Here is a 16,574-nt window from a genome sequence, read left to right as displayed (position 1 = left end):
TTCTTTGCATTATATAGTACAGCTCTTCTTTAAAAGCATGCAAAAAAAAAAATTGATTGACTTGCTTGCTATGTTTGCTTGGATGTTTTCAAACAATAGGTAGGCGGAGTTTCAATACATACTGGGATTTGATTGGACAAATACAAACTGACAGGAATTGAAGTTAATGTTTATTGTCCAAACAAATTCTAGAATATACATGTAGTAAACAGACTACTTACCTGTCGTTTACAAACATCCAAACAATCATAGCAAGCAATTTGATCAATGGTTTGCTTTGCATATATTTATAGAAGAGCTGTAAATTCTAAAAGAAAAATTCTTGTTGTCGTAGATGGTTAAATCCTCAACAACATCTCAATAACTTTGTTGGAACAATAAAGGTTTTGAATCAAATTTTCGTGGACTTTTTAGCTTCCACCCTGACGAGGCATGTTAGCTGTTCGTATGCTGTTGCACCTGACGCACGGAAACTTTCAAATTTCCATCTTCTTTTCTGAAATATTTTACCCAGCTCATACTTGACAGGATTGTTATCCTAGTAAAAGGTGTAACAAATGAATTGAACACAAGTTAAAAATTCCACAATACTATATAATTCATTTTATGTGTCAATTTGTTCGAAAAAGTCAAAAAGAAGAGAGTTATTTTAATGTCATGATTATCTGTCGCTTTCTAGATTTATGCTTACCATTTATTTCAGATGACATGGACTCCTCACCCTGGTGACCCTGCTGCCTTTCATAACTTAATCCGTATACATATATTAATAGATAAACAAAAGGCTGCAACTGGTATTTTTGTATTAAAAATGATTCGTTGTAACGAGAATATTTGTGGTGAATGGAAACTGTGAGGGTCAAAATCTTAAATTGCTTATAAATGTTGCTGGACCCAGTTTCGTTATCTGATCTGAATTTTCTGAAATGTGTAAGGTAGATAGACATTACCCTTTGATTTTTTTTACTCGGTAAGTTTTGCCCTAATTGCATGAACTTTTGCAATATTAAAGCCGATTTCAATGAGTGTGTAGACAAAGGGAATATCTGTTGATGAATATTGTTTTTCCTAGATTCACTCTTGAAAAATCATTTGGTAACATTTGGTCAAGTAATTTCAGAAAAGATCTTTTTGTAATTGCGGACGCCAAGACAATACACAAACCTCATACGACCCCTCGACACACGTGAGCTTATATATGATCTTATAGCGATTCGGGTTAATAACCAGTTGAAATTTTAAGCCAGTTTTTTGTGTGTGTAGATTTGTATTGTTTTAAACTGTTATGACCTTTTAAAGTTAAGTTTAATCTAACAATTTCTTTTTTAAACTTATATACTTGTTTTATACTCAATTGGTGGTATGAAGCTACGAGATATTTTAATTTTTGAAATTTACATATTCTAGTCTGCCCTTTCATAAAATAGTGAATTTTTTTTAGTGTTCTATCGATCTTTCGAAAAAAAAACAACTGATAACCGTTCAGACAAAGAAATTATGTTGTTGAAAAAATCTTACAGATACAGCAAGTGATTCTATTCCAAGCTCAAAAACTTTCACTGTAACCTCGCTCTAACTAATCCCCCCCCCCAAAAAAAAAAAAAAAAAAACCAAACCAAAACCAAACAAACAAACCCGCAATACTATTGTCATTATTATAGTCAGCACTAAATTGTTCACATATTAATGTGTTTTAAGCTGCTAAAGATATATGATTCAAACGCTCAGAAAGTCCTTTGTTCTATAGTTTTGCTCTCCATTTTTATGCAAAACCTTTTACATTTTTATTTTATGGGTTATTGTTGAAGGTCGTACGATGACGTATGGTTGTTAACACATACTTCCTTTGGTTTCTTATTGAAATTTTTACATTGACAACAAACATACCACATCATCTACTTTATATAAGTATTGTATAAATTACAACGTATTTTGGTGATCTTGCAAAATGATCGTAATCCCGAAAATCGTAAACATATTTTCTTATCTTAACAGGGGGCAAGAAGGGTTCCATTAACAGGCCAATGAATAAGATTACAGTTAATCTAAAAAAATAAATAAAATAGGGGTATTTTTTCTCTCATAATAACAGTAAACAGATTCCCATCAATGTCAATTCCAAGAAAGCAGACAACAGTTAATTAGTCAATAACAGTACAGCATCAATGATCTTGAATATATGCCACTTTTAACTAAAATATAAAGGCACAGAACCAGGACATAGGAGCACAGAACCAGGACCGTTTTTCTTATCACCAGCACAGCGTCAGGACAATTCCGTGTAACGAACTTGCACGACTTTTGCAATATAATATTGTTGTAATATACTTTGCATGGTACTTATGACGTATCAGAGAAAAATTAAGCAACAAAACAGTCGTTTTATTGCCGTTCTGATACAATGTAAACAAACTCACCAGCACAGAATCAGGACCCACCAGCACCTGACAGGACCAAAAGACCAACACAGAACGTTCTCTCGCAGGACAACCATACCCACCGTGAAACGAATGATGACGATCCAATAAGCCACAAGAGTTTTAGACATTGAAACAAATAGCTGATGTAAAATAAGACATTCCTAAAAAGTAGATTGTAAGAAACAAAGGTCCGACTCCTCTGCGGATTGCTGAATTTGTATCATTAATCGTGTTTGTTTCACGATCATCAAAGCCAACAATTTAGATTTTACTGTTTTATCTTTACTGATTATATGTGTCCTAATATATTCACCAATTTCTTGTAAACATGCAGGTGTCAACTGTCTAAGCCGAACTATTTGCTGTTAATAGTTTGTCTCAAGTCCCGAAAGAAATCGCGATTATGTTTTATTTGTGTAAACATTTGTTCAGAACAGCGAACAGCACATAATGTAACATCTTGTAAACTTGCAAACGTGACAGTTTTCCTTGTGCATGAAGTACGCCTCTTTTGCCTATTTTTTTTTGTTAGTTGTTTCTTATGCCTTGTGCCGATCTGATAATTCAAGTCCTCAAGGCGTATATACTAAATTTAGTCCTGGTATCTATGATGAGTTTATTTTCAATTTATCTGATTTTTAACGTTAATTCTTATGTAGGGGTTGGATGAACGCTAACACATAAGTTTCAATCCGCCTCATAATGTACATACTGTTCCCAGTCAGTAAGCTGTTATTTGGTTTTCGTTGTTTGTTGTCTTTTTCATTTGTTTTTGTTTATTCTTTTTTTTTTTATATCATATCGTTTGTTATTCTTTTCAATTGTTTATTTTCTTCATGTCGGAGACTTTTATAGCTTAATATACCATGTGTTTATTATGGTGTACCCGTATCATTTTATTTGCAAGAGAAACAAAAGTGTATCGTTTGTTATGAATTTGGTAATGTGTTATAATTAGACAACAAACATGTATCAATCGACTAAAGCGTGTCCACTCATAATGGGATATGTCATAGATAAACGACGTTAACAGATGAAGCATTACGTGTCAATGCCTACACTTTCGCTCAATACATGTATTTATTTTCCTGTCTTTAAGGATGTACTAAGGTGAGGTTTTGAAATTTGTGTCAGATATTCGGACTCCTTGGTGTTTTTTTATACGATACAAGGTAAAATAGTTTGCCCCATAACACTCATTTATCTTTTCATATAAGATTTAATAGCTCTTAGCAGGTCATTTAACCAGATTTAAGCAGATTCTTGATTTTCTTTCTTTTGATTTGAGACCCAAATTATACTTATGTAGATGTAAGGTAAAAGTCCGAGTAAGCTTTTTCCCCGTCATATTTTATAAATCAAATATCTCAAAAAGGACCTACATGTATCAATAATTTTAGCTTATTTTGATCCTTAACTTATACTCTTCCAGCTAAAAGCATCAATTTTTGGCACAACTTTTTGGAATCCTCAATGCTCTTCAACTTTGTACTTGTTTGGGTTTATAAATATTTTTGATTTGAGCGTCACTAATGAGTCTTATGTAGACGAAACGCGCGTCTGGCGTACTAAATTATAATCCTGGTACCTTTGATAACTATTTACACCACTGGGTCGATGCCACTGCTGGTGGACGTTTCGTCCCCGAGGGTATCACCAGCCCAGTAGTCAACACTTCGGTGTTGACATGAATATCAATAATGTGGTCATTTTTATAAATTTCCTGTATACAAAACTTTGAACTTTTTGAAAAACTAAGGATTTTCTTATCCCAGGCATAGATTACCTTAGCCGTATTTGGCACAACTTTTTGGAATTTTGGATCCTCAATGCTCTTCAACTTTGTACTTGTTTGGGGTTATAAATATTTTTGATTTGAGCGTCACTGATGAGTCTTATGTAGACGAAACGCGCGTCTGGCGTACTAAATTATAATCCTGGTACCTTTGATAACTATTTACACCACTGGGTCGATGCCACTGCTGGTGGACGTTTCGTCCCCGAGGGTATCACCAGCCCAGTAGTCAACACTTCGGTGTTGACATGAATATCAATAATGTGGTCATTTTTATAAATTTCCTGTATACAAAACTTTGAACTTTTTGAAAAACTAAGGATTTTCTTATCCCAGGCATAGATTACCTTAGCCGTATTTGGCACAACTTTTTGGAATTTTGGATCCTCAATGCTCTTCAACTTTGTACTTGTTTGGGGTTATAAATATTTTTGATTTGAGCGTCACTGATGAGTCTTATGTAGACGAAACGCGCGTCTGGCGTACTAAATTATAATCCTGGTACCTTTGATAACTAATTAAAGTCTTAATTTATTTAATTTCACCTACGATCATCTAAGTTCATCATTAAGTGTCTTTATTCGACTGACGGTTTTACATTGACCCTTCAGTGTCAACTATCGATTTCTACAAATCATTTATGACTGCACACATGAAAATCAATTCATTTACCTTAATCATATATTAATCAGTGATAACAATTTTTATTATAGAAAACACATTTTCCTACATACAGGATTCTGGGGTTGACACGACTGTATTTTTTTTAAGCATTCTATATACAATTTGTCTGTCTCATTAATCATGTTATCCATTAATTCCCCAGCTCTGATTTCCAAGTTTTCACTTCACCCATGCTGATTGGAAAGGAAGACAACACTTTAACTATGCTTTTTTTCTTATCCATAAACGTTGCCAATGATTCGAATGTTGTGTTTACTTTGATAAGACAACGTCTCATGGCATCAAGTTGTGTGTCCGTCACCGCTTTATTCTGTTTGTTTTTGTTTTCAACATCGTTAGATAGGCTTTTCAATTGTCCTACTCCCTAAAACAAATTAAGAAAAGATAAAAATATTTCAAGTGTTCATATAGGGGTCATTTATGGTTTCATTTGGTATCGTTTAAATATAACTTTAGTGATGGCCTTTTTGTAGATAATCAGTAGATACGTTTTACTGCTATATTTATAGATGTTTCATTATGTTAGCGAATTTCATCTGAATATATGTAATTATTCATAAAATAAAATATCTATTCATTCGTGTTTGTGTATGTTTTTTGATGAAGTTCACGATATTCTATAATTCCTATAAGGAAAGAACACAACAGAATACGTTCGCATTAGGAAAAAAAACATTCTTTTTTTTCAAAAACATTTTTTACATATGCTATACTGTACCTACAGCCTTACTAAAATCAGATATTGTACTTTATACAATGGCTCTAATATCCGTTTTCGATTAGAACCGGTTCCCGAGGCAAAACGTTAATGAAATTTATATCATTATCTCATTGAAGAATGTCGTAACATCTTTTGTTATACATATTTATTAATAATGTGTTTGATTTTTTACTTACAGCTGTAAGTGGAGACATATATTTGCTCAGTACACCGGAATCAACAGGCACATCTATTCCTTCCAATTTAACGGTATCTTTCTGGTGGTTTTCTAGCCATTCCTTTATGCTACTCATTTTTTTCCCCATTTCTATCAAAACCTTCAGGTACTTTTCAAATTTTTTTACTCTTGGAGAGCTACTTTCGATATCACGAATGATATTCATGGCAGTTTTAAAAACAGCATCGACGAAAAAGAACTCCTTAATTAACTTGCTTAACTTCGCAATTCCTCTCAAAACTTTTGCTGCAATAGATGCGCCTTCTCCAGCACCTTTGACCGCTGATTCCGCTGCTGACTCTGCAGCTTTCTCCGCTGCTTCTTCTGCTTCCACTTCAGCTGCGGCATCTGCTGCTGCCTCTGCTGCGGCCTCTGCTGCGGCCTCTGCTGCGGCCTCTGCTGCTGCTTCTGCTGCGGCCTCTGCTAATGCCGCTGCTGCTGCATCCGCGGCCGCCTCTGCTGCTGCGGCAGCTGCAGTGACAGCCACGTCAATTATGATCCCAATAACTATACCCATATTGTGTAAGACTGATTTCCGTCTGATACCTGACACTTTTTTATTAAATCTATAAGATAGGAAAGAAATATGTCAGACAAGGATTATTTGTCCTTAATTCCTTGTCCTGGATTGTAAATTGTAAGTCTACTTTCAATACCCGACTTCATTGAAAAACTCTTAAATAACTAGCGGGTATATATAATAAACCTTGAAAGAAATAGGCTCATAAAAGTTTACCACAATCAGATTAAAACTTATTTATATTATGTATACTATTTCACCTTGATAACGACGGTTGTAATAAGAGACTTGTAGCCATTTCACTGTTGGCATGGTTTAATTTGTGGTTTGGTCCTAATCTTTTATCAAGGATATTTGCATCGATATGTAAGTTATCGAAATATATAAAAAATAAAATAAAAACAAATTCTTTATAATATCGAATGCCATAACTAACGAAAATAACCTTAATAATGAAACTACCAATCGACATTACCTGTTCTGGGATCATTTACGAATGTCTTATCCTCGTTTCTCTGATGGTTTAAACCTATTAAAGACCGTTTTTATTGCAGTGTCATTATAAAAAAAATAGTTATGCAAATAGATGGGTCTTCTCCACTGCTCCGAATGCTTCCGCTTCAAATGCCTTTACTATCCTGAAACGGTTACAGTTATGTCATTTTACCTTTTAAATCTTGATGCGTAATACAAATTCACAGACAAGCCATTACATGAAAACTTAACGTAGTAAGTAAATCATTTCCACTTGATCACACGTAATGCTGATGATGTCTATCTGTTTACATACTAGTAATTTGTAGCTGTTCGGCATTTGTTTGTGTTAAAACCTTTGATCAGTACTGTTTGCATTGTTTAGCATCGATACGTAATTCATTGAATCCATTGACTAGTAAATCTAGTTTTGACCATCGGTTAGTCAAAATTCAACCATAATAATGAAAATAGAAATCGAAATGAATGTCGTACCATTGTTTGTCTTATTCTGTTATTAGTTGAGAATTTTGTAAATTGTGTTCTGCTTTTAAATTACTACCAATGCGCCTTTGTAGATGCAGGGGATAGACAATTTTTAATGAAACATTTGCCTAGATGATTAATCACTAGTTATCATGATACTGTTATTGAAACTTTCTCAGTTTATAAAATATTCATCTATTGTTATTTAAAAAAAAATAACCTCAGAGGTTGGATTTGAACTCTATTAGTTCTCCCATTAAGACTCCTTTTCGGTATTTTGATTTGAATTTAAATGTATGACCTCTTGAAATTTCTTTTCAAAATAATTCAAGTTATCAAGAAACAACGAAACACACTAAAAACAGAAAGCTTTATGTTTTGAATAAAGGTTTATACATGTTCTAAATACATTTTTCTCAAAAAGTTACATAAATATACAAATTTAAAGTCTTGTTTCTGTTCATCATTCCAAAGGCATTTTCTTTAAATGCTCGATTTGATTCTGTATTTCATCAAGGTCTTCTGGGGTAACTATTTCAAGGAAGGATTTAAGACTAACAACCTTTCCCTTGTTTAGTTCTGCAAAGTCTCTGAGCTTTCTAATGCTTGTAAGGAAAGAAACCGATCCATCCAACAAGCTATCAATGTCGGTTACTGTCGGAATATTGAATGACCGTTTGCCGTCTTTCTTAGTCATTAAATGCTTTGCGGTATCATAGGTCCTCTCAATAGCCTACAACACAACAATACTTAAAATATGTTCATGGTTTAATTTTATGTCAATACGAAATAAAACTATTTGTTATTTCCAAGTCAGAAACATGTCGGTTTTTTTCCATTCGTTCCTTTGGTTAATAACATGCCAAGTTTTTTTTATAAACCTCCACATTTTGAATTCATCTTGAAGTCTTGTATTTTTTGTTTACTTTTTTACTGTCCTACTAATATTCTTAACTTAATAATGATAAAGAAAGAATAAAAACACAATGTTTGTCGTAACAATAAAATATGTAAATATTATTGATAATCTTTCTCTTATCTCTGCTACTTCTGAAATCAAACTAAATTGAAAGTATATGAAATCGTCTCGTTTGTCATAGATTATGATACTGAGATAACCGCTGGTGTCAAACCCGTACTAAATGTCTAGAAATGACGCAGAGGAATTTGTATCTGCGGTTTATCTAATGTCTAGTTCAGGATGATTAATTAATGGGGCCCAATCAGAAAAGTTGGTATTGTTAATGGAAAGAATATCATCAATATGTCTGTATGTTAAATTGATAAAATAGCTTCTTTGATCTTCTTACTTTTTAAGTGTCTGATCCGACTTATGTGAAAATAAGATAAGGGGATACACAGTTCCTTGTTGAAGGCCGTACGGTGACATGGTTATTTATGTATGCGTCATTATGTCTGTTGTGGAGAGTTGTCTCATTGGTAATCATACCATATCTTCTTTTTTATATTCATGTATAGTTGTTACAAAGAAAAATATAATCATTGCTTTCAACAAACTACGAGTCTATTTCAATATAACATTTAGCATCACACGAGTGCAGGAGAAAAGAAGACTGTTTAAGAGGACGAACAGTGTTTTATTTTGTAAGTGACAATTTCAATAATTGCTATTTGTTTGCGAAAACAGTTTGAGAAAGTGTTGATATGTTTGCTGATAAAGCGTGATGAATAACACAGAACATATCGTGGCAATGTAAATTATACACTAAAGAGACAAAATTTTGGCGTAATAATACAACTCAAAAAATTAAAACAACACGTTTTACAAAAATGTTTTATAATTTATTGCGTCCGAAACGCTTTTCTGGATTTACCTTCATCAGGAACACTCAAAGCCAAAATTTGAAATCCGATGAAGAATAAGTACCAAAAATTGTTAAAGAGCTATATGTCAAAAATACCTAAAATAAATAGCCAAATTTATCTAAAGCCAACTTTGCCTGAGGGAGTTGAAACCTTTGTTTCATAATTATTTCAAAATTTATAAACGGACAATTTTAGTAAAGTCTGTTAAATATGACAATACCGAAGCACTGACTACTGAACTGATGATACCCTCGGGGATTGATAGTCCACCAGCAAAAAATTGTATGTCAGCATATAGTTGTTCAAGATAGACAAGTGTCGACACAACATGTTGTTAAAAGTTCAGACAAGTATAATATATAAAACAGCAGTTATGTCCAACTCAGATAACAGTACCACTAGATTCTTACCTCGGATACTAAATGTCGACAGGATATCCCGCCAAACTAAATTGAAACAATAATCGTGTATGGGTTCTGTAATTAATTCGTGAATAGAAACAGTATATTAACGTTAAACTTACATCAGATATAGGCTTCAGTTTTGTCTCAAATATAGACTCTAGTTTAATGTCAATGCCATCCAAGGTAATTATGTCGTCCTTGTGTTTTTGCAACCAATCTTTTATGGCATTACACAAGCTGTATTCTGTTTTGATAAGCTGAATATTTGCCTTGACAATAGCTAATATTTTCTTATTGCCATTGTGTCCTTTGCTCTTTGTAACCTTGATAAGTTTTGATAAACCAACATTGACAAAAAACAGAATAACACCGACAGCAGAGGTTTTCAACACAAATATTCCAAATGATTTCAAAAATTTAAGAGATCCTTCCATAATGTTCTTAAAAACTTCTGCACTTTTTGATAATTCTTGAACCTCCTTTGTCGCATCTGCAACTTCTTCCTCAAACTCTGCTTGTTCATCAGGGTCCATATCTACCTCAGCTCCTTCGGCTTCATCAGCCATTCCATCTGCCGCTTCGTCTATTACCTCGAATATTTCTGCAATTTCTGCCATTTTGTTAAATTCTAAGCCTCTACAAATGAGATCTTAAATCTTGCATAATGATTTTGTGAAAGATCTTAAATCTTGCATTATGATTTTGTGAAAGATCTTAAATCTTGCATAATGATTTTGTGAGGTGGATAAAAAGAACAATACAAAACTTTTGGAAGTGATAACAAAAAAAAAACGATTCGTCAATGAAAGAATACGAAACACGAGAAAGTTTGAGACGGTTAAAAAGATATGCCGTCAATTTAATTTGACTCTTTTATTATAGCTTTGATAACTATAAGAATTTTAAAACTGTGAATAGTATAGGATTTAACACTGTTAAAGTAAAAAAAAAAAAAAAAGGATTTAACATGTTTTCTCGAGATTATTGATGTGAAATATGGAGCAATGAACTCCTAAACCGTAAACTGTCCAAATTTTAATTTGTGAGTCATAGTACAAGTATCTTTTTTCCTGGTCAAATAATTCATTCATACCTTATTTTCTCTTTAAAAATCAGATTTACACTTCCCCGGTTGCGAATTTAGAGATGAAAACAGGGTAAATTAAAAAAAAAAATAGATAAAAAAGAATGTTCAAATTCAACTAAACGCTGATTCCTGGTTTTTTTTATTTGTAGAAGAGGGATCAGACAACTTTTACCGAATGTTTGTCATCATTAATATTGTCTTCATTGTCCCTGATATATTGAAAGAATGTCCCTTTAACATGTCAGTGCTACCAAACAAAATGCGAACTGTGATTGAAATTAAAAAAAAAATCTCTTTCATTTTGGTGTATTATAATAAACAGGTTGGTCAAATTAAATGAAGGTTCTATCTTCGACTTCTGAGATATATAGGTGGATTCTCTAAAGTATAAATGAATGGAGACATTCCAAAAATATCAAATTATCGAGATTAAGTAAGGTTGATATGCGATTAGTTCCTACCTTTTTCTTCCTTTGGTGTTTGTTTTTTTTTCTTAATCATGATTATATTCAAATGTATTAAGTTATTATGGCTTATTTTGGAGATAATTACACTTTTGGTTGTCGCATTTTAAACAGCTATAAAGGTGTCTTATTATGAAGTCATGAAGCTTTGATGAGGAACAACATATGTCATTGTACAAAAAAAAATATTATACATTGACAAAATAAAACTTCATTAATTGTCTACACTCGAAACGCATTTCTGTATTTACATTCACAAGGAACGCTCAAAGCTGAAAATATAAAACCCGGATCGGTAGGTACCAAAACACGTTATGAGTTAAATGAACGTAAACATTGATATTTTATGTCACATTTAGAAGCGATCTTCTTCAAAAATTTAATTCTCTTAGGAAAAACATTTTTTTTTTTACAAAAAACGAAACGACCACCACCGATATTCAGGAATACAAGGCAAAAACATGACTTTCAAACAATTGTTTAAAATTGGAAACATACTGCGGTTTAGGTTTTGCTTGAAATTGCCGAACACACTTTGAACTAAAGTAGTTAACATCAACGTCTGCGGAAGATTGTTTGATACTTGTTACAATTGCACCTAGAGATCATTCAAACAATGTCTTGAAGATAAAAAGATAATTATATGGCTTTTAAGAAAACCGACGAAATCACATAGAACATTCTACCAAAAAATACACAGAGAATTAGAGACTGATCAAAACGAACTCGGAGAAAACCGAGGTGATGTGAGGTAATCCTTGTCGACTTTTGAGTTTGAATGTCTCTATGGTATTTTTCGCATCACTTTATTAACTGAGTGAAATAAAACGCGAGCTTGGTTGTTCACAGGTATTCTATTTAAACAACAGTCATGATGAAGAAGATAAAAAGAATAGGACTTCAAATTTACCACCATTTATCATTTAACTTATTTAGAATGCTTTTGTCCCTTGCTCTTATACTAAAAGAGCCGTTTTTTGGTTCTGTGATGATGTTTTAGAACACATGGAACGTATCTTTTCTAAAAAGAAAAATACCTTAATTATAATAAGCTTCATATGAAGTTTAACTTCGAGATCAATGCCAAATAATTGAAAGCCATATATGTACTTAAACATAAACCATTGAGAGCTATATGACTAGCACATACATGAAAATAATAAGCAAATATAATAATAAATAATAAATAAATATAAGGCAACTTTACCAAAGGGAATTGGAACCTTAGTTTCTGAATAATTTATAAATATTTTGAAACGGATAATTTTTGAAGGTTGGTTATAAACAATTTGAGAAGTGACTGCTATATATATACTTGGAACAGGCATTTTTTGAAAACAAAAGTGAGTTGAACCTAGTTATATAGCTAGCTTGCTTGAACAACGATCTAAATTTTGAAGCGCTATTTGCGCTTGCTACTTAAAGTTAGCCCTTAAATACAATGAATGTAAAACACATATAGACTTTTTTACCATTTTTTTCTTTATTCATTCTGCATTATTCTTTATAAAATAACAAGAATACAATGCCAAAAAAAACAGTTTCTGTTCAATATTTAGACAGTGTCACGTTTCTATGATAAAACATATTTATGATTAAGTCGCATTTAGACAATGACTGACTTTTGGCGATGAAAAAGAGATGTTAATATTTGGAAATCACAAACCTTATAAAACGAAAAAAAAAATGCAAATTTAAGAAAAAAAAAATTTCGTATTTTTTTTTATCATTATTTAAGTACTGAGCTTCTGCAATGGATATGCTTTCTATCATCAAAATTCCCACTGCAGAATAAAGACAATAAATGTTTTGTATATGGTGATAATGTCAAGTTCAAATATAATTCTTTATTTTTCTAAAACCTTTCTCCTGAAATTCTTAATCTGGGATAGGTCTTCTTGTTTATTCTGTTTAGGATTGATGTCATTGCAAAAAAAAAAAAACAACCCCACTAACGACCAATAAACAAACAAACAAACAACTTTATCAAAACACATACTAGATAATATACATAAGAACTTACCTGTTCAACAAATACTTCTGTGCTGTACTTAATAATGTAACTAATGTTATTTATACAAGTGGAAACCATGTGACAATACAAAATTCAACGGTAGGTAAAGTGTTTGGTAAGGATTGGGTTTTTGTCAAGTGAATCAGTCTTCTTATTCAAGTGAAGATCCGTGTTTAATAATAGATGATAAAAAAGGTATTCCAGACTTTTGATTTTTTTTAAACTTTATTTCACTTTGTAATTTAGTGGAAGAAAGTAAAACATAATCATTTAAACAAATGATATACATGTAAACAATCAATACTGATCCATTTTTAATGTAAAGTCAGCTTTTCTGTGATTTATTTTATATTACAGTATTTTGTCATATAACGGTCAATAATAGTGACAGAAAAATGCAATTTTCTAGCACACTTTTTCATGTTTTTTTATAGTGAAACATTATTTTCGTTTTTTATTCATCATCTTCCGCACAATTAATATTTACTTGGCAAATAACTTAAATGAAAATATTGAAAAAGCAACATAACAAATATCTTATATATTAAAAATCTCATGAAGTCCCTTAAAATCACATGTATTAAGTTATTATGGCTTATTTTGGAGATAATTACACTTTTGGTTGTCGCATTTTAAACAGCTATAAAGGTGTCTTATTATGAAGTCATGAAGCTTTGATGAGGAACAACATATGTCATTGTACAAAAAAAAATATTATACATTGACAAAATAAAACTTCATTAATTGTCTACACTCGAAACGCATTTCTGTATTTACATTCACAAGGAACGCTCAAAGCTGAAAATATAAAACCCGGATCGGTAGGTACCAAAACACGTTATGAGTTAAATGAACGTAAACATTGATATTTTATGTCACATTTAGAAGCGATCTTCTTCAAAAATTTAATTCTCTTAGGAAAAACATTTTTTTTTTTACAAAAAACGAAACGACCACCACCGAGATTCAGGAATACAAGGCAAAAACATGACTTTCAAACAATTGTTTAAAATTGGAAACATACTGCGGTTTAGGTTTTGCTTGAAATTGCCGAACACACTTTGAACTAAAGTAGTTAACATCAACGTCTGCGGAAGATTGTTGGATACTTGTTACAATTGCACCTAGAGATCATTCAAACAATGTCTTGAAGATAAAAAGATAATTATATGGCTTTTAAGAAAACCGACGAAATCACATAGAACATTCTACCAAAAAATACACAGAGAATTAGAGACTGATCAAAACGAACTCGGAGAAAACCGAGGTGATGTGAGGTAATCCTTGTCGACTTTTGAGTTTGAATGTCTCTATGGTATTTTTCGCATCACTTTATTAACTGAGTGAAATAAAACGCGAGCTTGGTTGTTCACAGGTATTCTATTTAAACAACAGTCATGATGAAGAAGATAAAAAGAATAGGACTTCAAATTTACCACCATTTATCATTTAACTTATTTAGAATGCTTTTGTCCCTTGCTCTTATACTAAAAGAGCCGTTTTTTTGGTTCTGTGATGATGTTTTAGAACACATGGAACGTATCTTTTCTAAAAAGAAAAATACCTTAATTATAATAAGCTTCATATGAAGTTTAACTTCGAGATCAATGCCAAATAATTGAAAGCCATATATGTACTTAAACATAAACCATTGAGAGCTATATGACTAGCACATACATGAAAATAATAAGCAAATATAATAATAAATAATAAATAAATATAAGGCAACTTTACCAAAGGGAATTGGAACCTTAGTTTCTGAATAATTTATAAATATTTTGAAACGGATAATTTTTGAAGGTTGGTTATAAACAATTTGAGAAGTGACTGCTATATATATACTTGGAACAGGCATTTTTTGAAAACAAAAGTGAGTTGAACCTAGTTATATAGCTAGCTTGCTTGAACAACGATCTAAATTTTGAAGCGCTATTTGCGCTTGCTACTTAAAGTTAGCCCTTAAATACAATGAATGTAAAACACATATAGACTTTTTTACCATTTTTTTCTTTATTCATTCTGCATTATTCTTTATAAAATAACAAGAATACAATGCCAAAAAGAGCAGTTTCTGTTCAATATTTAGACAGTGTCACGTTTCTATGATAAAACATATTTATGATTAAGTCGCATTTAGACAATGACTGACTTTTGGCGATGAAAAAGAGATGTTAATATTTGGAAATCACAAACCTTATAAAAGGAAAAAAAAAATGCAAATTTAAGAAAAAAAAATTTCGTATTTTTTTTTATCATTATTTAAGTACTGAGCTTCTGCAATGGATATGCTTTCTATCATCAAAATTCCCACTGCAGAATAAAGACAATAAATGTTTTGTATATGGTGATAATGTCAAGTTCAAATATAATTCTTTATTTTTCTAAAACCTTTCTCCTGAAATTCTTAATCTGGGATAGGTCTTCTTGTTTATTCTGTTTAGGATTGATGTCATTGCAAAAAAAAAAACAACCCCACTAACGACCAATAAACAAACAAACAAACAACTTTATCAAAACACATACTAGATAATATACATAAGAACTTACCTGTTCAACAAAAACTTCTGTGCTGTACTTAATAATGTAACTAATGTTATTTATACAAGTGGAAACCATGTGACAATACAAAATTCAACGGTAGGTAAAGTGTTTGGTAAGGATTGGGTTTTTGTCAAGTGAATCAGTCTTCTTATTCAAGTGAAGATCCGTGTTTAATAATAGATGATAAAAAAGGTATTCCAGACTTTTGATTTTTTTTAAACTTTATTTCACTTTGTAATTTAGTGGAAGAAAGTAAAACATAATCATTTAAACAAATGATATACATGTAAACAATCAATACTGATCCATTTTTAATGTAAAGTCAGCTTTTCTGTGATTTATTTTATATTACAGTATTTTGTCATATAACGGTCAATAATAGTGACAGAAAAATGCAATTTTCTAGCACACTTTTTCATGTTTTTTTTATAGTGAAACATTATTTTCGTTTTTTATTCATCATCTTCCGCACAATTAATATTTACTTGGCAAATAACTTAAATGAAAATATTGAAAAAGCAACATAACAAATATCTTATATATTAAAAATCTCATGAAGTCCCTTAAAATCACAAAAAAAAAGCGCAAAAATGGTAAGCACATCTATCAAGAATGAAAAAGGCACAAATGGGCAATACTGATCATTCTGAAAGTCCTGTAACAGACAAAACAAATTTTAATACGACAAACATCGAAAATACGAAAAAATACAAAACAAAAATATAACACAAACACATACTGTAGACTGGGGAATACAGCAGGTATAAAATCAGGTATCAAGAATAAATTCTTTGGGAGTCAGCAATTCATGATTTACTAGTAACACCCACCCTGTTGAATTAATTAATTGATGAAATTTTTAGAAAATATTGAAAACTGCATGGATGTGATAATACATGAAATTAGTTTGTTCCTGATTA

The 16,574-nt window shown here is 31.6% G+C and overlaps 1 protein-coding gene across 2 annotated transcripts; it reads right to left on the bottom strand.

Moving 5' to 3' along the window:
• Positions 1–4,903: 4,903 nt before the first annotated feature.
• Positions 4,904–15,722, bottom strand: LOC139486537 (uncharacterized). 2 transcript variants are annotated; one of them, XR_011655600.1, is made up of 4 exons: positions 15,661–15,722; positions 9,668–10,184; positions 5,797–8,050; positions 4,904–5,263 (listed from the first exon to the last, which is right to left on the bottom strand). XR_011655600.1 is itself a non-coding variant. In XM_071271448.1 (2 exons), exons 1-2 carry the CDS (start codon positions 6,352–6,354, stop codon positions 5,030–5,032), a joined length of 792 nt encoding a protein of 263 aa, XP_071127549.1. In that variant the 5' UTR covers positions 6,355–6,504; the 3' UTR covers positions 4,904–5,029. The 2 variants fall into 2 exon arrangements, 1 of the variants encoding a protein (XP_071127549.1); XM_071271448.1 differs by lacking the exons at positions 9,668–10,184; positions 15,661–15,722 and having other exon boundaries at positions 5,797–6,504.
• Positions 15,723–16,574: the final 852 nt, after the last annotated feature.

This window comes from Mytilus edulis, chromosome 8, assembly GCF_963676685.1.
Source record: "Mytilus edulis chromosome 8, xbMytEdul2.2, whole genome shotgun sequence".
Classification (NCBI taxonomy): domain Eukaryota; kingdom Metazoa; phylum Mollusca; class Bivalvia; order Mytilida; family Mytilidae; genus Mytilus; species Mytilus edulis.
Note: the sequence above shows the minus strand (reverse complement) of the source record. Positions and strands in the feature narration are given on the sequence as shown.

Excerpts from the sequence above, each read along its gene's own strand:
- LOC139486537 (XM_071271448.1), bottom strand. The coding sequence starts at position 6,354 with ATGGGTATAGTTATTGGGATCATAATTGACGTGGCTGTCACTGCAGCT. Across the intron at positions 5,264-5,796 it reads ATATGTCTCCACTTACAGCT|GGAGTAGGACAATTGAAAAG; the intron begins GTAAGTAAAAAA and ends AATTTGTTTTAG.